The 22,845-nt window shown below is 31.4% G+C and overlaps 1 protein-coding gene and 1 long non-coding RNA gene across 14 annotated transcripts; one reads left to right on the top strand and one right to left on the bottom strand.

Annotated features, from left to right (window-relative positions):
- Positions 1-8,309: 8,309 nt before the first annotated feature.
- Positions 8,310-10,947, bottom strand: LOC110943803 (protein FAR1-RELATED SEQUENCE 5-like). The gene is made up of 5 exons (XM_022185535.1): positions 10,368-10,947; positions 10,236-10,281; positions 9,918-10,141; positions 9,103-9,665; positions 8,310-8,933 (listed from the first exon to the last, which is right to left on the bottom strand). Exons 1-5 carry the CDS (start codon positions 10,945-10,947, stop codon positions 8,310-8,312), a joined length of 2,037 nt encoding a protein of 678 aa, XP_022041227.1.
- A 7,272-nt stretch (positions 10,948-18,219) lies between these two features.
- LOC110941593 lies at positions 18,220-21,444 on the top strand. 13 transcript variants are annotated; one of them, XR_004893370.1, is made up of 7 exons: positions 18,220-18,392; positions 18,611-18,688; positions 18,779-18,945; positions 19,894-19,977; positions 20,395-20,493; positions 20,915-21,018; positions 21,137-21,444. It is a non-coding gene; the product is annotated as an uncharacterized LOC110941593 (long non-coding RNA). The 13 variants fall into 13 exon arrangements; XR_004893369.1 differs by having other exon boundaries at positions 18,221-18,392; positions 19,913-19,977; XR_002594187.2 differs by having other exon boundaries at positions 18,222-18,392; positions 19,925-19,977; positions 20,395-20,466.
- Positions 21,445-22,845: the final 1,401 nt, after the last annotated feature.

Raw genomic sequence — 22,845 nt, 5'->3', positions numbered from 1 at the left:
TTCCAATGATAAAAAATCTAGTCGAGCTATTGTTCTGCATACTTCCGAACAACAAGTAAATTCAGGTAACATAAAACGCATTTAACAAATTTCATGAAAAAAATATATGTTTTTAACACAATTCAATGTATCAGATGATGATTTTGTTGATCCACAACCAAGAGTTAACCCGACAAAAAATCAAAAGAAGGAAAAGGCAGAATCAAAACCAAAGAGATCACTGAGGAAAGATAAAACAAAAGAACAACCAGAACAACAACCATATTACGATTACGACGGAAAAAATCAACATAAGATGTGCAGTCAATAATCTAAAAGATTATATTGAAGGTTTGTCAAAAGAGCAAAGGAGCTGTTAGAGAAATAGGGTTTGAGAGCATACTAAAATTCAATCTGCATTCAGTTCCACACAAATTCGGATATTGGCTGGTAAAAAACTTTGATGCTGAAAATGATGAGATAAATACCGGAGATGAAAAGATTAAGATCACAGCTGAATTTATCCAAAAGGTATTTCAAATACCAAATGGAAAAACAGAGATTGAGGAAAAACTGAGACCAAAAGACACCGATCTTATAATTAAATTCTGGCGCGGTCAATTCAGCAAAGATATATTGAAGAGAATGTATGCGCACAACTTGATTAGTTATTTAAAATCAAGAAATGAGCTTGGAAGATTGTTCAAACTAAATTTCTTGGTTATATTTTTTACGATCATGGCAAAGGCAATGCAAAGTAGTAATGTTAATCAAAGATTCTTGCCATCAATGAAAAGTGACAAAAAAAACCCAGGATTTTAATTGGTGTGAATATATTCTGACCGTTTTAGGCGTACAAGAAGACAATGGCCTGGAAATAAGAAGCTCTTCAATGGACCTATTGCATTCTTAGCGGTATGAAATCTGATCTTTCACTATTGCTACATATTTGCTGAATGCTTGTTTAGGCTGCTTGTTTATATTCTTTGTTTGTTTAAAACTATACTTTATAAAACGCAATGTATATTATAAAATGCAATGATCTTTCATTTTTGTTTCTGTATATTCTTTGCTTACTAAAACTTCTTTTCTAGTGTAAAACGCAATGTTTTTGTAAAACGCAATATATTTAAAGTTACAAAACATTAGTTTTGTAAGTTGTTTACAATGATTTATATTTTAAAACGCAACAAAATTTGAATTGATTATATTTCTAAAACCCAATGATTCATACAGATACTATATGCTTACAAAAAACAAGGATTTGACGATGCTGAAAACACTGAAGAGTTCTCTCTTGATAAAATTGACTCTACAACATTACAAGAATTTGAAGATGAATTGGAAATTGCTGCACAAAATGAGGGGAGATGTCTTGTAATGGATAAAAAGAAAAAAGTCAGAAAAGAATAAACAAAAAAAGAAAGATGAAAAGGATGAATTTTATGTTTATCCAACTGAATCCGAGAATGAAAACGAAGAAATTTTTGAAAATGAATCTGAAGAAAATGATGAAGACGATGCTGAAGAACAACCAATCACATTACTTAAAGCTGCAACAGACTGGATTGATCAAGAGAATCAAGAAAATGTTCAAAACAGCCCAATTAAAACCAATGAAACTGAGAAAACACAAACAGAAAGTGGAGGATCATGCGGGCAATTCTTCATTAAACCATCAATAGGAAATAAAGATAAAATGTGGGTAGACAGTCAAAGCCGACTGCGTAATTTCATGCCATCACAAAATCAAAGTGAAGGTCTTTCTGACATTCATTCAACAAAAAGTGGCGATGAAAATATGAAGAACATTGAAGATAAAAAATCACATGAAGAATATCTTGTGACTGTTTTGGATGATCATTTAAAAGGATTTGAAGAAATTTTCGAAAACATCCAATCACGCATAGATGAGATTGTCGAAGAATATCCAAACAGTGAAGCTCTTCATAACAAAGTAAACGAATGGGTGTCATTGATGGAAAAATTAAACCATCAAGCAAAAAAGCACAAGAAAGTTAATATTGATTCAACTATGATGGAAACACCATCAAGATTTCTAAATTTGAGCCAAAATGAAGACACTAAAAATCAAATCATTTCAACTCCATTGATTATAAAACGCAATGATGATGATGATGCAAAACGCAATGAGGATAACACAGCTGTAGTCCAGTCCTCCAATCCAGAAAAAATCAGTAACAATGACCCTGCATCTATTCTGCAAACACACATTGAAAAACCTTCAATGGAACAATCATCATTTAGCGAAGAAACTCCATCATTAATGTTGGAGATGATCAAAAAGACAGATGAAGAAGAAAAAAAATCAAATCAAAAGAAAATTCAGGATAATGAGGTACCATCCTTTGATTTGAAAATTTCTCAGTTGTCTTCAAATGTTGATGAAAATGAAGTTTGTCACACCCCCAAATTACCACCTAGGGAGTGTCCCTGTGAGGCGTGTGACGACTAGCAATGAGCCACCAATTACATTGAATCACAAGTTTGAAATAAAGTTCCATCATTTAAGAATACTGAAATCCCAAACATAAGTTGTTCAAAAACCATAGGTTCAGCGGAAGCGTTAATGTATCATACTGTAAATACTATTCAAACAACCACAATAAATAAATGTCTGATAACTAAGTTCATTAATGTAACCATGACCACTCTCGCCCTCCAGCCAGCAAGTTCCTGTGTTCCCAGTACCTAAGGACCTGCGAGCATGTAACACACGTATCAGACAAAGCTGGCGAGTTCACAGTTTTAGAAAACGTTTGTTACCCGTTGTATGTAAAACAGTTCAATAATCAATGCAAGTAATATTGTTAATATCTCAATTCCGAACAATGACGGCTCCTGAAATACACGACTGCCCTTCCCACGTACTCCTATCTAGTACTGGGCCAGACTGGGTCATTAGTTCACCTCCGTCCTCTACAGGCACGGGGTGAGGGTGCCAAACCTAAGTAGCGCTACTAACTAATACCCGATGAGGGACTTACAAAAGATGATAGGTGAGAATATTAACCAATATACCCGTTTTTACCCAAGGACTTATCCCCCCCATGGGATACCCACTGACTGTCCCCAACCACTGGGACGCATGCTCGAATGTAGTGAACTCACCTTGGTTTTGCTCGGTCAGATTATTTACTCGCTTAACTGTTTGTTCATAAACGCCCTAAAAGAGTTATCGATACAGTTAGTCACGGCTAATCGATGTATTCATGTTTCACACCAACCATATATATTGCTCACATAACGTGTACATATAACCCAATTTACAACAGTAAACATCTTATACGCATGTAAACACAACCAATTAACTCATCATGCATAGTTCGAATAATAAAACATGCAAATATTTCAGTTATGGTTGCCACAAACATTCATGGGTCGCCCATTTGTCTCAAATGTAAACACTTGACCTATCAGTTCCTCTCGGCCCAAGTATGGTCTCTCAACTGGTTTCGGCCCACTATTTACCCAGTAAGACACATACAAAAACCCACAAGCAACTGAAGTAGTTGTTAAGCACAAAGTTCAAAACAATACCCAGCTATTATTTACACCACATGTTTCAATAGAATTCACATACAATGTTCACATATGGGAAAATCTAATTGGACCTTCACTTTGGTCCAATGCAAACCACACATGGCTTGATCATAACTCACATGCATGACCGCCATTTTTCTATGCCCCTACATATCAGCCTTTAATAATCATTTGAATCAATCCTATTGGACCTTTGAGTCTGTCACATTTATCTACTTGACACCCACAGTACCCACATATTACCATTTCGATGTCATGTAATTATCAATACAACTCCTATATACCATACATCATGCAATCCACTACTCAACAGCATGCAAGGTTGCTGTCCAATAATCATGTGCGGCTCACATGCACCAATCAAATTAATCCCAGAACAAAACTATCCCATTTACAACTATCGGCTACACACACATGATATGCATTATGTATTTTGTTTCTATTGGACCACCATTTACACACATGTATTGACATCAGTTACTAGCCATTCCACATCATGCAAGCCTACATCATTATCTTATATTATTTCAATCAATGTATGCATGAACACTTACATGAATATTGCACACACACACGCACACCAATCAGTTAATCGAGTTCAGGACAATCAATAAGAAATAATACAAATATGCACCTGCTAACCAAGAGGGGTTCGGCCAGAAGGAATGATGCGCGAATGATATTTGCTGCCGTCGAACACTTAGGGGGAAAGGAAAATAGGGTTTGTTTATTTTGTGATCCTATTTGTTCACGTATACATGGGGTTAAATGGATAAAGAATTGGGCCACCTATATTAGCTAAGCAATTAATAATTTGGGCCAACCTTACGTGTTAACTAAAACAGTAGCTGGGCCGGTTGATCTTGCAAATCAAAACAACTTGGGTCGGGACCAACCATAAAGTGAAACAATATTTGGGCCGGTTACTAGTTGATGCTACATGCCATGCTTGGGCCAGGTCCGATCTCTTATGTCTAGGGTTTGTTAATCAGACAAGCACAAGTACATATACTCAGACACGCTATACATTTAACATCTTTATTACAATCACATGTGTTACTAATTTTTATCGTCACAAGAATTATGGAAGGAGAAATGATAAGAAACGGAATCACGTAATTACGAGACACTGACCTTGAATGCTTGGGTTGTCACAAAGTTGAAGTTGATGCTACTCCTCACGCTGCACAAACCGAAATTCAAGCGGAATCTGAAAATAGATCAATTGAAAAAGATGTTCAAATTACTGGAATACAAACAATGTTTGATAGAATTGAAGAACAGGATAATACTAAAAAGCAAATCAGTGATCTAATTCAAAACACATCATTCCTCAACCCACAAGAAGATCCGTATAAAACACCTGCAAAATCAGTTCATCAAGAACAACCAACAACAGATATAAGCAAAACAGAAGAAATAATCACAAGGATGGTACGACCTGATCGAGAGAAAAATGTACCAGAAGTATTTTGTTCACCGTACTATCTAAGACAAGTAGCAATGAAGGAAGCAAGAACGGCACACGAAAACAACATATCGGGATATGCTTTCCATGCAGAAGGAGAAATGATGTAAAAATTCATTTATATACACTAAAACAAAAAAAAAACAAAAATAAAAAAAATTATAATTTAATTATTAATTTTTTTTTGCATGGATACTCTCTTTGAAATTAAAGATCATGTAATTCTATATAGATATGCTGTTGAAACAATGAGGCCAGGATTGGAAATCACCGGATAAGTAATCAATTGTTGGTCATATATTTTGAATGAAGAAGAAAAAAGAAGATCAAAAGACAACAAAACTCCAAGATTTTTCTATACTATTCGAATGCTGGTATGATATATAAAACTCAATTTTTCTGTATTTGTATAATGAAGTATTTTGAAGTTTGATTGAATGAAGTTTTGTAAAATGCAATTGCAGTTTTATTTCTTTAATAAAACGCAATGCTTACTTTGTTTGAATGAAGTTTTATAAAACGCAGTTGTATGTTTTATTACCTTCATAAAACACAGCTGTATGTTTTATTAACTTCATAAAACGCAATAATATGTTAATTTGTTTAATTTTACGCAGGCTTTTCCTTTGAATGTTAAGGAAGAAACAAATAAAGAAAAGATGATAGAAGCATTCACAATGAACATAGAAAAAATTCTTCAAGGTGCAAAGCTAAAAAGCATAAAGGATTTTAAAATTATCCTTGTCCCGATTCTCTATATACAGCATTTCTTTGTGATCTCCTTCAATCTTAAAGAGAAACAAATATTCATCATTGACAACAGTGCCAAAAAAGAAACAAATAAAGCTAAATATGGGGATGTGCCTGAAAATACAGTAAGTATTCTTACTTATGCTTTTAAAACACAAATATAAACCACCTAATCTTTTTGTTTTGTTTTTTTTTTCTGTAGAGGAATGCTTTGGCAGCTTACCTTAAATCTGTTGGACATGAAAAAGCAGATGATATAAAGGGAATAACCCCTGCTAGAATGCAGATGAAATGGAGGACACAATATAATGGCATTGACTGTGGTATATTCACTATGCGTCATATGGAATGTTATCATGGAGAACCGGTCGAAAAATGGGATTGTGGGTTTAACGTGGAGTATGAAGAACCTGCAAGGGGTAAAAACAAAAAACCAGTCAACAAGCAGACCGCACAACTTGAAGATTTAAGAAGAAAGTTCATCGCGAAGATATTATTTCATGAAATCAACGAACAAAGAGATTATGTTATTGAGGACTCAAAGAAGTTTCGAGACCTCAGTGTGAAACTTAAAAAACAATCCTATGACACTAGGTTAGATAGGATTAAAGACAGGCTTTCTCTTGCTGGTTTACTTTGATCTTGAAATGCTACTTATTATAAAACGCAATGTTTTTTAATTTAGCATGTTTTTAATATAACTCATTATTTTCTTGATCTTGCTAGTTACTTTGATTTAGAAATGCTACTTATTATAAAACGCAATATTTTGATGATATTTTTAAAATGCACTTATTTGTTTGTTATTTTAAAACGCAATATGTATCCTTTAAAATTATTTAAACATTATTTTGAAAAAAAATTTATAAAATATATATACAATTTATAAAACGCAACATTTTAATAGTATGCTATAACTCAACATTGTCAATTTTAATTTTAATATGTTTTGAATATAAAACGCAATGTTTTTTCTAATTATTCATTTCCAACATATAACGCAATATAATTTATAACGCAATGCAATTTTTTTTTAAATTTTTATAACACAAAAAACAAATTAAAAACATAATTACAATAAGGACAATAATAAAAATAATATATTATAATCTTCTAAAACGAAATGTTATAAAAAATAAAATAATATACAATATATGAATACTGTATGATAGAAATTGATACAGTTGATTAGACCAAAAGCCTTAAAAAGCCTTTTGGATTCCTGATACCAAATACTGTGTATGATTGAACATTCAATTCAAAGAAAAAAATAAAAAATAATCATTTTTATTATTAAAACAGTTGATTCAAATTCCTCTACCAATATATAAAAACAGAAACCCTAAACTATTTTCACATTGCTCTCATCATACACCAAAAATACACCAAATACCCAACACACACAAACCCTAAAATGGCTAATCCACAACTATCAGTTTGGTGGGTTAAAAGAGGCAATTTCGTTCTTCAATTCATTGATGGAAAAAAAAATACCATTCCGTTGCTTCTGTTCTTCATAACTGCAATGAAAATGTTTTGAAAAGAATGAACGAAATAGGTATACCACCTTCTTGTTACACAAATCAAACAGCCGCACTGTTCAGAATTCTACGCAAGAGATATGGTGATCCGAATCAAACTGCAACTGAAGATGCCCAAGTTACATCTTGGGAGTTCATTGAGGAAACTTTCAAAGTTTCAGTGACTTGGGACGATGGTGAAGTGGAGATGTATGACCCAAAGGACATATCTACCAGTGAGGATCTAAAGTTTTTGAATCAGTTATCTGAAATACCAATCATCGACAACTCTGGTAGCAAATTTGCAGAGAAGCTCTAAAACGCAGTAGTTTCACAGGTTGAACTTTGGGTTGAATCTGAAAGTGATGAGGAAATCCCTGATGGAAGCTTAGGGTTCTCATCCGATGAAGAAACAAACTTTGATCCATGAAGCTGATCATGCTAGTAATTTTTCTTTAATTTTGTGGTTTGAAAACATCATGTTTGTGGGTTTAAAAACTATCATCATCTATATAACGCAATGTTTATTATATCCAATTGCATTTCTTGTTTAATTTTATGTATGAACTGTATGATAATAAAACGCAATAATCAACAAATATCATTTAAAGTATATTGTATTGTTCTATGTATATAACGGAATAACCAAAAAAAGCTGATAAGTGATTTGGAAATCCCTGATGGAAGCTTAGGGTACTCATCATTTCTTGTTTAATTTGATATATGATCTGTGTCACAATAAAAAGCAATAATCAAAAAAACAATTTAAAATATATTGTTCTATGTATAAAACGCAATGTTTATGATAACCACTTGCATTTCTTGTTATGATTGTTCTATGTATAAAACGCAATAAGAATATATTGTTGTTATCATAAAACGCAATTAAACAAAACAAACTGATATTTATGAAGGATATCGCAAAACGTAGTAACAAAAAGAGATGAAACCTATACATCATAAAACGCAATGACAATTTTTTTTTTTTACTTATTGATATCTGATTTTGACAGAATTTGTATACATAATTACATTGCATTGCTAGAACCTATAGCATTAGAAGAAACCTTATCTTTACATGTTCGACTGTTATGTCCTTTTCCACCACATACACGGCACGATTTCTGGATCTTTGATGATTTCTGAATTGCAATCTCACGATTAGACTTGATCCTTTTTTGTACACCGCATCCTTTGGTCCTTACTTTGATCGGGACACGAATCATAGAATCTGATTTTTCTATGTTCCCTCCAATATCAGCAAATCTTTCTTTGCGACTAGGAGGCGGCGCAGCAACCATAACCTCATCCGCTTTATCAATATAACTTTTAATATGATCCCTGTAACGACACAGATCATCTAAATCACCAACCAGCCTATTAACCACATACTCATTTGCAACAACGATTTCTCTATAAACTTTATCAATTTCACTATTCCTACCAATTTCATCAAATCGAATATTGGAATGATTTGATCCCACTGAAACAACATCTCTCATCCATCTTCTATGAACATATCTTCTAGGAAACTCACTTATATCCTCATACCGTAATACGTAAAATATATGGCGACACAATATACCAAATTGTTCAAACCGTTTGCAAGAACAACTTATACTTAAACCATCTTCTTCTTTGCTGTATTGCACCTGTAAATAAGATTAAAAAGCTATATAAATTAGTGAAATGTAATATAAAACGCAATGAATAATAAATATAATACAGATATAACCATATGATCATATAATGTTAAAACGCAATAAAACATGAAAAATAAAACGCAATAGATATTTAAACAATATAAATTTAAAAAAATACCTTGAAAAAAGAAGTGCATGGCTGTCTGAAATCCTTTATTTCAAAATATTGAACATCACCCACAGTATCAACAGACTTTGACATACACTTTGTAATAGCAGCATCAATTTCAATCTGAATATCCTTAAAAATTGTTTGGGTATATATTTCTGATGCTTGTTTCTCCAATACAAAGTCACTCCAGGGTTTACACTCAATATACCTTGTATCATGATCATTCCTCCTATGCTCATGCCTTTGAATATCCATTGCAGTCTCAAAATGAGTGAAAATTTCAACAAGTGTACATCTTGGATTGCAAATCTGACCAAAGAAGTAATTCTCGCTTTCACATCTTGACGTAGTACGCATAAGCCCAGCCAAATCCTCTCCATGGTAATAAGCAGGAATCCAATCAAATCGAAGATCGTACATGTCTTTTAACCACTCATGATTTTCCAATCTAAAAGTAGACATTATTGAATGCCACTCAGTTTCAAAATCTTCTGGAATAATAGTATCATTCCAAACAACATGAGTCATTCTTGTATTAAAATCAGTGTTTGCTGACAAAACAGGACCAACTTGAATAAAAAGTTATAAAATCATTAAACATAAATCGCAATAATTTAAAAACCAATATATTGAAAATGATAAACATAATGCATTGATTGTAAAACGCAATTGTTTTGTAATTCTATTGATAAAAATGTTAGAGGATCTTATTGTATAATACATAAAACGCAATAATAAAACAATTATAAAATTGCAGTTTGTTATATCATAAAACGCAGTTAATACCTTTGTCTTCAATTTCTCCCATATATGCCACATACATAACCTATGCCTACTTCTTGGAAGTACATCCTTAATAGCTCTCTTCATTGCAGCATCTTGATCAGTAACAACAACTTTAGGCTCACTTCCAAAAGCATTAACAAAGCATCTTAAAAGCCATCTATACGAATCTGCAGTCTCCGAACCAAGTAATGCACCACCAAATGTGACATTCCTAAAATGATTATCAATACCAGTAAATGGTACAAAAACTAAATCATACCTGAATAAAAAACAAATTAAAAAAGCATTAGAAAAATTAGAACAGGATATATAACGCAATAGAATATATAACGCAATAAATCAAAAAAACTTACTTGTTTGATTTATAAGTAGCATCAAAACCAAATATGTCACCAAACACTGTATAATTTTTTTTTTATTGCTCATCAGCCCAAAAAGCCCTTTCAATCTTCTATCTTCACCAATAACATAATCACATGTGAAACCGGGACAACATTCTTTCTTCCTAATAAGACGCCTAACTACCATTTCTGCATCATACTCTCCGATGTAAAGATTCAAATCCCTTCTATAATTCTTACAATCAACTTTACTAGCCCCAACTTCACCAAAACCACCATACATTGTTTTCATAATATTGAATGCTTTAACAGGTCCAATATTGATTGCAGACAATCCAGATATAAAACTTTCTTTCACATAATCGATACTTCTGGCAGCCGGCAAGAAATGAATATCTTCATCTTCAACAAAGATATGATTATGTTCTTCTTCAAAGTAGTAGATTTTAAACATATTATTGTTCTCTAATATTAGTTTCACATGAGCATTGCATCCAACTCTTTTTGAACCTCTATTACGTCTAACAATCTTTTTACTATTCTCAACTGAACCAGAATCTATTTCTTTGCTAACATGAAATCCTTCTTTTGAACAGACAATATATCTTATTTTTACTAAACCACCAACATTTTTCCAAGAGGTATTTTTTCTTGCAGAAAAACCTGCAGCAAGTGCATATCTCTGATAAAATGCAAATGCCTCATCAAATGACTTAAAAAGCATTCCAACAGCAGGTGTAATAGATCCACTGACTTTAGGTTTGAAAAACTTTCTTCCACTGTTTATGCATACACGTTCCTCCTACTTGGAAATGTTATCTGAAACAATTAAAAAGACTATAAAACGCAATACCTCTTACAGAATAATGTTTTTATTGATAAAACTAAAAATATGTTAATAAAAATTTAAAAAATACAAAACTTTAAAGTTTATAAAAGCATAAAAAGCAATACGTTCAGTAAAATGCATCATGTGATCTGAAACACTTTATAAAAAATCATAAAACGCAATACAACCTGTATAATAATGTGTTTACTGTTAAATCTCAAAATATGTTAATAATAATTTAGAAATACAGACCTTTAAGGTTTGTATATGAACTATTATGAATAAAAGAATAAAATGCAATACATTCAGTAAAACGCATCCAATGATGAACAAACAAAAATTGTACAACAATAACAGTTATAGCTTTATATAGCTTTATATTACATAAATCTTAAACTACAAGTTTGTATGTATATAATTTAATTAATATCATAAAACGCAACTCTTCACTAAAACGTAATAAAATGATGAAGAAACAAAACAAACAAATTATGTTAAATTATACAACAATAACAATTAAACTTATGAAATATCAAATATTAATTACAGAAACACGAATTATAAAACGTAAAACAATGAAATTTGGACAAAAATAACAAAAAAATAACTCAAAATTGAAGCTAAACATACCAGCAGAGTCTGACGAAGACATTGAAGTTATCGAATTGACAAACGAAAGAAGATTAATGTTTGAAAAGAGGTGAATTTGCGATCGATGGCGATTTAGGTTTATGGAATCTTCAATTCTGTTATGAGAGTGATGAACTAAGAAAAGAAGTAACAGAATCTATAAAATAGAACGAAGATATGATAATGTAAAAAGACGAAAAAGCCCACGCGTCCAAAAATTTTAAAAAATATGATGAACGGCTGAGATTGCTTCCTATCCTTCCTAGCGAAAATTAACTTCCTATTTGATCTTTATCCATATAATATAATATAATATAATATAATATAATATAATATAATATAATATAATATAATATAATATAATATAATATAATATAATATAATATAATATAATATAATATAATATAATATAATATAATATAATAATAATAATCATAATAATAATAATAATATGTGTGCCTTTGGTACAAATATATATGATGATTTAAAGAACAAACACTAGTGGCATAGCATAGGTAGGAACTAAGATACAAATATTGATGAGATTTTAGTGGACAAAGAAAAAGGTTGCACATGTTGAGTTCACGGGTCGTTTCTAACAAGAAAAAACAAGCCACCATATGAATATTGGACTTATTATACGTACCATACCTCAAATTTCAAAAACTAAGACACTAAACTGAGATTATTTATTGATATGTTTTCAGTTAGGTTAAAACAGGACAGAAGTACAAAACACCTAATTTGAGGAAAAATTAGTTTTATACTATTATATCTATAAACTTTAAATCATACACATTTGAAAAAGAAAATTGTAATAAGAACATGGATTTAGAAAGCTAACACTCGAGTTAATGGCATTGGCAATTCATGTGTTTTATTATTAAAATTAAGATAGTTTGAGATTACATTTACATCTCTATTTTAATATATATGAAACATTGTTCTTTTCACTTCATGTAATCATTAAATAACACATTTTTAAACTTTTTATTGGAAAAATGATAACTAATGATGTAACTAGAGAATGTCCGGGCTCCACATAATGAGAACACATCTTAAACTTTAATTTATTACAAATAATTAACATTATCTTATAACAAATGAAAAAATGTGGAAGGCAAAACCACCATTGTTACTTTTATATCTAATTTATTATTTGAAAAATAGTAAAGGATTCTATATGATTTCTTTTAAGTGGTTGATTTTTGAAAAATAGTAAAGGATTCTGTATGATTTCTTTTAAGTGGTTGATTATAGGTGTTACAAATTGGAAGAAAAATAAAGGTTTGTATATTGCTACGTGTAACATTATATTATAATGGTAGAGGATCATGTAAAAAGTCCAACTTTTGTGAGAAGTGTGAGAAATAATTTGGAAATAACAAATGCCTCTTATCTTAATTAATTCAAAAGGGTATATTAGTAATTGTCCATTCTTATCAATTAATTGATTTCCAAATATAACTGCCAAAAATATCAGGCGATATATTAAGGATGTGATTCGAATTCGATTTGTTCTATACATTTAATTGTTTATGGTAAGTTCTTGTTGTAGTGTTATATTTCCCAGTCAATAGTGTTATATTATGTACAGGTATCTTTAATCTCCTTTTCATAGTGTTTTATCCCCCATCAATAGTGTTTTATTCTATATAGTGTCTTACAGTAAACATATAGTGTTATATCTTTCTATAGTGTTTTATAATGTAATATACTGTTCCTTTTCATAGTGTTTTATCCTCATCAATAGTGTTTTATTCTTTATAGTGTCTTACAGTAAACAGATAGTGTTATATCTTCCTATAGTGTTTTATCATGTAATATACTGTTCCTTTTCATAGTGTTTTATCCCCCATCAACAGTGTTTTATTTATGTATAGTGTCTTACAGTAAACAGATAGTGTTATATCTTCCTATAGTGTTTTATCATGTAATATACTGTTCTTTATAGTGTTATAAAAAGTTGTTGTGAAGGAAATCGAAGAATTTATTTCAGTACGAGAAATTCGCGGATCTTTTAGGAGATTGATGAGGGTTTTGAAACAGTTACCATAAATTCGCTGATTTATAGGAGATTGATGGGGATTTTGAAACGGTTACCATATTTGAAACGTTGGAAATGTCACTATTGCCCTTTAATTTTACATAAGGTCCTTCTAGTTAAAACACAATTTACATTTTATACCCTATTGATCTCAACCATTAGATCAAATATCCAATGGTTTAAAACACTTCTTACCCTTCTCACATTTTAGACACTTTTTACCATATCCCTACCCATATTATAATTACATTACACTATAATATATACTAAAATATAAGTTGTTAGCTACAGTGTTTTTTTCCATTTAATAATTTTTATTTACATTTAGGTGAGGGAATTTTCCGGTTCGAAGTCTAGTGTATCCTAATGTGATAAATTTCATGGGTAGTCCATTTAAAAGATTTGTTGGCCATTGAAAAAATAGAACTTTTATTTACACCTAATTTTTAATAAGTTTAACACAGGATCTCACTCTCTCAACTTTGATAATAACATGTTTAGCATCTTATTATTTATATCTATTATTTCATAACAATAACGAAATGAGCAACAATAACTTTTTTTGTTTTATCTTTTATGGGTTTTTCATTTCCTTTATTATTTATATCTACAATTTCATAACGATATGAGCAACAATATTTTTTTTTGTTTTATCTTTTATGGGTTTTTCATTTCCCTTTTTATCACATATAAGATATTTTAAGATTTTTTATTTTTTAATTTTTAATGAAATTTGGTTTTGTTATAACTTTGCAACAACAGTTAAATGAGTTTTTCTTTACGTTTTTTTTCGGGTTTGGTCGTTACTCAGCATAGTGTTTGGTTGTCACATTTGGTACCTCGCATTTTTTTTACCCCCTTAAATTTTTAACACACCTCGGTATACAACTCCGTCTATGTTTTACTTCACGTGAGTCACTCAGGTTTAAAAATTTATGATTTTGTTTTACGCTTTTTCCCGATTTTGATTGTTGTTTGGTTGCTACATAGCACGATTTTACGTCTCATGCCCAGGAACGTTATTGCTTATTAGCACCGCTAAGACTAGTTATTCCATTGAACCTTTTTATACGATACTAGGTTATAACCCGTGGTACCCACGGGTCGCTCTATTTTTAAGGATATTAATATTTTATTAATTTTATTAAAACGGTTTTTTTATAAAATTTGTGAGGATATATATTCAATAATTCAATGTTAATCGTACATAAAAATATATTAAATTAATGATATAGTTTATCTTAAGAAAAGCTCCACTAACTAAGAAATGACATTGATCAACTCATTTAAGGCTGAATGGGATGTTTTGGATAGAAATGCCCTTTCAAATTTCAATTAAAGGGATTTCTGACTTAAGTTGTTGAACGCCTATTAATAGACCATGGCCATGAGCAGCCAGCAGTCGTCATCACTTCTTCATGCAAGTCATGAAAGAAAATTTCTGCAACAAACCTTCAAAAATTGTTAGACGTGCAGCAATATTCAATAAAACACTAACCAAATTGCAATTTCAATTTCCAAATGCACAATATCATAAATACGGTACCTTATCTAGAGGTCTTCATGGAGTGACAAAGGGTCTCAAAATCATTACCTAATATTGTTACCATGTTATGGAAAGTAATTATATTTCTTAATTTATTTTTTGGTAATGGTTTATAAAAAATAACTATAATTACAAAAAGTACCGAAATTTCTACACTTAATATGAAAATTATAGTTCAATAACGTATATTTTTAAAAAGGGAAAATTGAAAACTAATCAAAATTACTATCGTTATTGTTTTCTTATCTAAGTAGATTGAAACATTTTACAAAACAATTGAATATGTATGTATTTATTGATTGAATGATTGAAACTCATTAATTATATTGACCGTAAAAGCCTTGAATCTTTTAAAAGTTATAGAAACAACCTTCAAATTTGCAAACTTAAAAAAAAATAAGTTGAATTAAAATTTTAGTTTTTAGAATGACATTCAAACTTCCGAAGTTAAAACATATTATACAAATAATCAACAATTAATGCGGCTATAATTCTTTAGTACCTTATAGCCTTGAAAATCCCCGACCTATACATAATAGAATCTCATGTAAATATGACTTCTAGAATTTATAAACATGCATTTTAATATTTTAAAGAGTAAACTTCCGTTTTGCTCCCTGTGGTTTGGTCACTTTAACGGTTTTGCCCCAAACCTTTAAAAATAGCCATTTTACTCCCTGATGTTTTGGTTTTGTTGCCAGTTTGCTCCCTGTGGGGAGCAAAATAGAAAAACAAACAATTTGGATGGAATTAGAGGTGGGGAGCAAACTGCCAAAAAAACCGAAACATCAGGGAGTAAAATGGCTATTTTTAAAGGTTTGGAGCAAAACCGTTAAAGTGACCAAACCACAGGGAGCAAAACGGAAGTTTACTCTATTTTAAATACGTAAGTTGAGATCCTAAAAACCAAACTATAATGATTCAAATTACATAGTAGATTGAAATGAGGCAAATTAACTCTGTTTTCGCTAAGTTAATGAATAAGAATCAAATACAACAACACATTATGAATAAGAATGAAATATCAAAGTACCAAAAGAATATCTTACCCATGTAATGTGATATTTGGAACACTAAGAGCTAGCAAATAACAATTTTAGCAATCAATATACTTTTACCATCTTATCTATTCATCATTTATTCAAAAGGGGGTGGCGGCGCAACTTGTTGCCCGACTACCTGCCATTGCTTTGTAATTGCCCTTTTTCGTGTGGAATGATAATCGACTCAATTCTCTTTAAAAAAAAGTTTCAAATTAAAAAAAAAAAAAAAAACTAACACATATTCTCGACAGGTCACCCAAGTCGACCCATTTGTATCCCTACTAAAAGTTACCCATTTAATCCATTACGCAACCAACCATACCCATTCAATTACCTACTTTACGTTTTACTACCCACTTTCTAGATAACACATTATACGAATCGACCCATTTTGAGTAAACTTTTACCTACAGGAGGCAGAGGAGCACCAATTGATGCAAAACTAACCAAATATAAACAAATGAGAACTTCATAAGGGTATACGGGGTGTCATCGGTGACCCCCATCGGTGACCAATTTTACCGCTCGGCAAGAACACCGCCGATCATGCGGTGAGGTAGAGAGAGGAGAGAGACCGGTGGCGGCTCACCGAAGAGAGAGGGAGGAGAGAGAGAGGGGCGGTCCAATCACAGCTTTCCTTTTTTTTTTTAAAAAAAAAAAAAACCAATTCACCTAAGAGGGGAGTGGCGCCATCAAATTGGGGTGTTAGGGGAGTTTAAGAGGGGACTTGACGTGGCACACGGGGATTGGTTTGGCGTAAGAGAGGGGACTCACCTATTAGGTGAGCACCCCCTTCACCCTAAGAAGTGAATTAGTCCGTAAGTAGCTAATGATTAGCTATAAATAAGTAGACCTATGTACCTGATTGAGTGATACTACTTATATGCCCACATAATACAACAGGAGCTGATGGAATTGCACCAAATACAACAGGAGCACACTAACCTATATCATTTCCTATCTTAAATAACCAATTAGGATACAAAAAATATCTTATATTACTTAACTGATAAACCACATAACATTAAAAATGTCATTGAAGAATTTAAAGAAGAGATCTAAGAATACGAACCTCATAGCTCTTTTTTTTCGGTGCGGCTAACGCTCGATTTATCTTCAACAGAGACAAAGGTTTATTTTTTCTGGTGCGGCTAACACTCGATTTGTCTTCAACCGGGACAAAGGTGTGCTTGAGGTGCTAACGAAGTACTTTAGGGAATAAAGATTCGTATATAAGTGGGTACATACTACATCCATCAATATAATATGGCATCACGAATGCCCAGTTCTTGAATTTCTTGGAAAATAATTGTCAACTTAGAAACATATTAATTAGCGGGTTTACCACGTCATACAATGAGCGAGAAAGTGAAAAATAAGTGGTCTCATTGATTGACACGTGGCATAAAAAACTTTATCTATTATATAACATATAATAATATATTAAGCTTCACCCCTCTGAGGAAATAAATCCCCTAGAAACTATACTATTCGAATATTAATTAATCAAAATATTTAAGGATTGTTCGATTTGTTTTTGATAATGAACTTTTCTATTTAATAAACACGAGTTGTATAATTTGTTTTTGATAACAACTTTTCTATCTAATAAACGTACACAAAAATTATTTGTGATTGTAAAGTGAAGTGTCCAAATGAGTCGGAAGTATTCAAATGCTTAATCGATAAGTGTTTATTGATTTATGAATTATATGGTTTTCATTTTCAACCCGTGTAATACAATAGTCTGTAATCTATGTCTCTAATAAAGCAAACCATTGGGGGACACATGTCACCCAATGGTGCAAGCCAACTAAGCATCCACATAGGCAATGAGGTGGCAAAACTCAAATGATAGGACATGTGGCATTGCTCTAAGACCAGGATTGAGAAGCTTCTTTTGTACGCTTTCTTTCTCATTCTCTCTCATCTCTCATCATTCATTATGTTGACCTTCTCTCTTCAAAGTTCATTCGCATTCTAAACAAAACCTAGATCAAAATTCCTCTGCCTCTTTATCTCTCTCAATCCTGTGTTAAATCGATCTTCAAGACGCAATAATCTTCCACTAACGGTAATGTTTGTTTTCTTTCGTCATGTTATTGATCGATTATGTTTGAATCGTTCGTTGTACTTTGATTTCTTATGTATTGACTGTTATGTGACGATGTATGAAGTTATTTTACATGATTTGAAGATCGATTAGGTTATTCCTTTTTTCTTAGGGTTTTAATAGCCGATATCATGTTCTTTGTTTATATGAGTTTGATTTTCACCTTTGGATGACATCAGTGAATCGATCTTTATCTCTCTCAATACTCTGCGACAATCTTCAATCGATCTTCAAATCCGAATACCCTACTATTCACGGTAATGTCTGATTTCCTTGATCTTCTTATTGTTTGATTTTGTTTTAATCGTCTGATGTTTGATGCTGGCATGTTTTGTGTCGTTTGGAAGTTAAAGGTTTCGTTTTTCCATCGAACTTGAAGGTTCATGATGTTAGTTTTTCGCCTTTATACTCTGATGTTGATTCGGTGGGGCTTTGTGATTGGTCCGATAGTGATTCTGCCGAAAGCAGAGATTGGGAGGTGCTCTTGCTTGATGATGGTCCAACAGGCGATGAGGTTAGTTGATTAACGACACTTTGGGTTCTTCTTTAACTACATTTGTTGGTGTATTCTGAATACATATAACTTTGTTACCCAAAGTGATTTAGATTTAGCAGATTCTAAATTTATGCTTTGTCTTAACGACGAAAAAGGCTTATTGTTGACAAATTGTAAAAATTCTTCTTGGCTCATAAGTTTATTAAATATTGATGCCAAGACTTCTGTTCTATGGTTATCTTATTCAATGAAAAAAGGTATATGATGTTTGACCCTTTTATGTTCTCTTCTTCGTTTTGTTTTAAATTCGGTTATCAATTTGCGCTTCTATAATATACCTGTTTTCAGTTCTTGATCCTTAATTTCTTATCAGATATAGATAAGAGATTCATCTCATTGCCTCAGGATTTAATGGTTAAAAAAACTATAGAAGCATTAATTTTTTTCAATCATTTGTTCAGAAATATACGTATGAAATTACTCAAGGAAATAAGTGTTGGTTCAAAACTTTAAATCTCACACATGGTTTTTAATCTGATGAAAAAAGTTGATCCGTTTAGGGTTGCTCATGAAGAGCCTGATAGGTTGTCAGGGTTATAAAAAGACACATTTTGGTATGCAAACTGCAATGAACAAATTACAGATTATTAGAGGTGATAAGTTTACCAGTCACTATTTAAACATTCATCTCCTCGCTGCCTATTACAGATCGTGTTTTCTTACATTCTCATTTTTCTTCAAAGAACCTGAAATGTTTCTTCTGTTATAAGTATTTAATAATCTGTTTATTATGAGTTTTGATTTGTTCTTTTATGTGGTCGAAGCATGAATAGATCTATCTATGTACAATAAGCCATACAACCGGTAAATATATATAGAATTCATTCAAAATCAAAGTTTTAAACCGACATGTTGTTTATGCATGCTAAATATCAATTGAGAACTATGGATTAATCTATCCAGCAGTTTTGTTAAAAAAAATCAGGTTTTTTGGCAGTCATAGGGGCTTCAGTGAAGATGTAATTGACCGGGAGCTTTGGTGCGCCTGAGGTTCGAATTCTCCGTATAAGTCTAATCCTTCTGTTTTTATAATTAGTAACATTACTTAAAATGTGGCTTTGCCTTAATTGCCAAAAAATACTTTTGTAATGAAAAGACATTAAATAAAACAGAAAAAAGATGTAAGCCGATCTCGAATAAAAAAATTAATACATGCTTTAAATCATGACTGTACAAATACATGATGAAACAAAATCCAAATAATTCGATTTATGGAGTTTTTATTTTATTTTTCAAAACTTTTGTTCACCTGACCACTATACTTGATGCAAATGATCATGTGTAGACTGTAGAGTGTTTTTTTAGCACACATGCTATTCAAAATTAGACAACCATCCAAAATGATATGGCAAATTTCTACTTTTGTTATTGCAATGTGAAATGATTCTCAATTTTTGTTACTGTTAGGATGCTTGAGTTCAATGGCTCCCTCACCGATGTTACTTTCTCTAATGCCATGAACACACGTCCTATTTTCAGGTCATGGTAAATATGGTTATTTTCTAGGTATCTTTTTTAAGTATTGTTAGAGATTACTTTCTAAACTTATTAACTTGGATAGAATGAGTGTCCTCTATTTGTACCACTGTATGCATTCTGCAATTCAAAATTTAAATCCACAAATGCTTTCTTTGTGATGTCTCAAAAGTTGTGTTTGGTATATTGTAATTTGTAAAAGTGGAAGCAAAATTAGTCTTTTATGTTGTGTTTGGTTTATTGTAATTTATAATGATTGATTCATTAAGAAAGTTAAAATTGCAAATCTTGTGACTTTTGTTGGCTGGATAAGATACAAATGAAATATATGCCCAAATCACTTTACTCCCTGCAGATGTAAGAATTTGCTTAATTTAATTTCACTAAAAGTTTAAAAACTAAAACAAAATCATGGTTTTTGATCTATATTTTTTTGTCACATTTTCTGCAGCAAAGTGATCCTACAAGTCTCGATGAATGCCTAGCCAACCTCCGCAAGGCCAACCATACACTCTTTCTGCAAAGTCTTCATAACTTCATATATGAGCAGACATGGTGGGTTTTTGGTGCTCTGAAAGCACCCAACCGAGTGCCTACCTGCATTTGTAAACTTGCTTTTTTATTAATGATTTGTTTTATTTATGTTTTAGTTTTACTGAATTTATATGTTCAGGACATGACTCAAGCTACTCCTACCCAAGACTTATTAGCCCTTGATCTACATGGCGCAGAGTGGAAATTTAAGCATATCTTTATGGGTCAACCAAGAAGGTATCTACTTACAACATGATGGAGTACCTTAGTTACTAGCAAGAGATTAGTGCTTGGGGATTCAATGGAGATCTATAATACTCATGAGTTGGCTTTTCTTATTTATTAGGCCACTCGGTTCACTTAAGTTACGTTTTAATGAGTTGTAAATCTTTACAGATTTATCCAACGTAATTTATTAATAAATGTTTATTCTACGATGTTTATTTAGGATGGATGGATTTGAATCAAAATAATATGTTTTTGGTTGAAGCTCGCGTATTACGCGGGCCTTAACCTAGTCTATATAATAAAAGAAACCAATGAAAGTACACATGTCATTCATTGAATCTATCTATTTTTATAGATAATTAATATCAATTAAAAAAATTAAAATTAAATTTAATATAAATTTAAACAATTTGTATAAGAGATAATATAATATTTTATAATATTTATAACTTTGTTATAGTTTCCTTCTTACCCCTAAACTTTATCAAATTTTATCTTTACCCTTTCTTAGCCCTTAAGTTCAGGAAATGCAATTTTTAACCACTTAACTTTTTATAAACTTTGTAAATGCCACTTTGACCCCCTCAAGAGTTTTTGACTTGACGATATAAATTCGAGTTAGTCGGGTGGCGTATAATACGTTATGATTGTACGATATAAATTCGATTTATGTTACGTTTTGATCCAATCGCAATGCAACTATAGGATATATTGTGTTCAATCGGATACCTCAAAACATGTGTTTTCATATGGTTAACACATCACATAACGCTTGGACTAATCCTTTCGATATAAATTAATATAATTTAAATGATTTATTTATCTTATTAAACTAAAGTAGTTAAGGATAGAACTTATTTCAAAAATGTTTATAAGGGGTAAACAAAAATATTAGTCAATGTTTATTGGTTCTATACTTTTATTTCCGTGTTCAAGTCTCAACTCAAATACGGTAATCACTATGTTTACGTGACATTTATAAGAACCATCACCGCAATCACCTCATCCATCGTATATTGAGTAAATCCGTTAAATTTTTTTAAAGATATTACTACACAAAATTACATTTGTGCAAAGCGTGTAATACACGGGTTTTTTAAAAAATATAACTTTTTTATTATGTAGTATATAAATTAGATTTATTCAATCCATATAACATAGGGTTTATAAAGATATAACTTTTTTATTGTTTGGTGTATAAAATTACATGTGGTCAACCCGTATAATACATGAGGTTTTTAAAATGTAACTTTTTTCATTCTTTAATATATAAAATTAAATTTATCCAACTGTATCAAAAATTGGTTTTAAAACGGGCTCAATGAGCTGCTAGTGCCCATAGCCTGTATTGTAATTCCAACTTTTTAAACTTCTTTATCTTGCATATTCCTTCTTTTCAACTTTCAACCAACAACAATGGGAATTTGTCAAACTATAATTTTTAATGAGCACGTAAAGAGCAAAACGGCTTTTATCTTTAAAGAAGAAACTTACATCTAGGGTAGAATTGCATACCAAGAGTTAACCTTTCTATCTTGCTCACCAGGATATATATATTATATATTATTATAACTTTCAACCAACTAACAATGGGAATTTGTCAAGCTACAATTTCATAAC

This window comes from Helianthus annuus, chromosome 5 (assembly GCF_002127325.2).
Source record: "Helianthus annuus cultivar XRQ/B chromosome 5, HanXRQr2.0-SUNRISE, whole genome shotgun sequence".
In the NCBI taxonomy this organism is placed as follows: domain Eukaryota; kingdom Viridiplantae; phylum Streptophyta; class Magnoliopsida; order Asterales; family Asteraceae; genus Helianthus; species Helianthus annuus.
The sequence above is the reverse complement of the archived record's forward strand: the minus strand, read 5'-3'. Positions and strand labels throughout refer to the sequence as shown.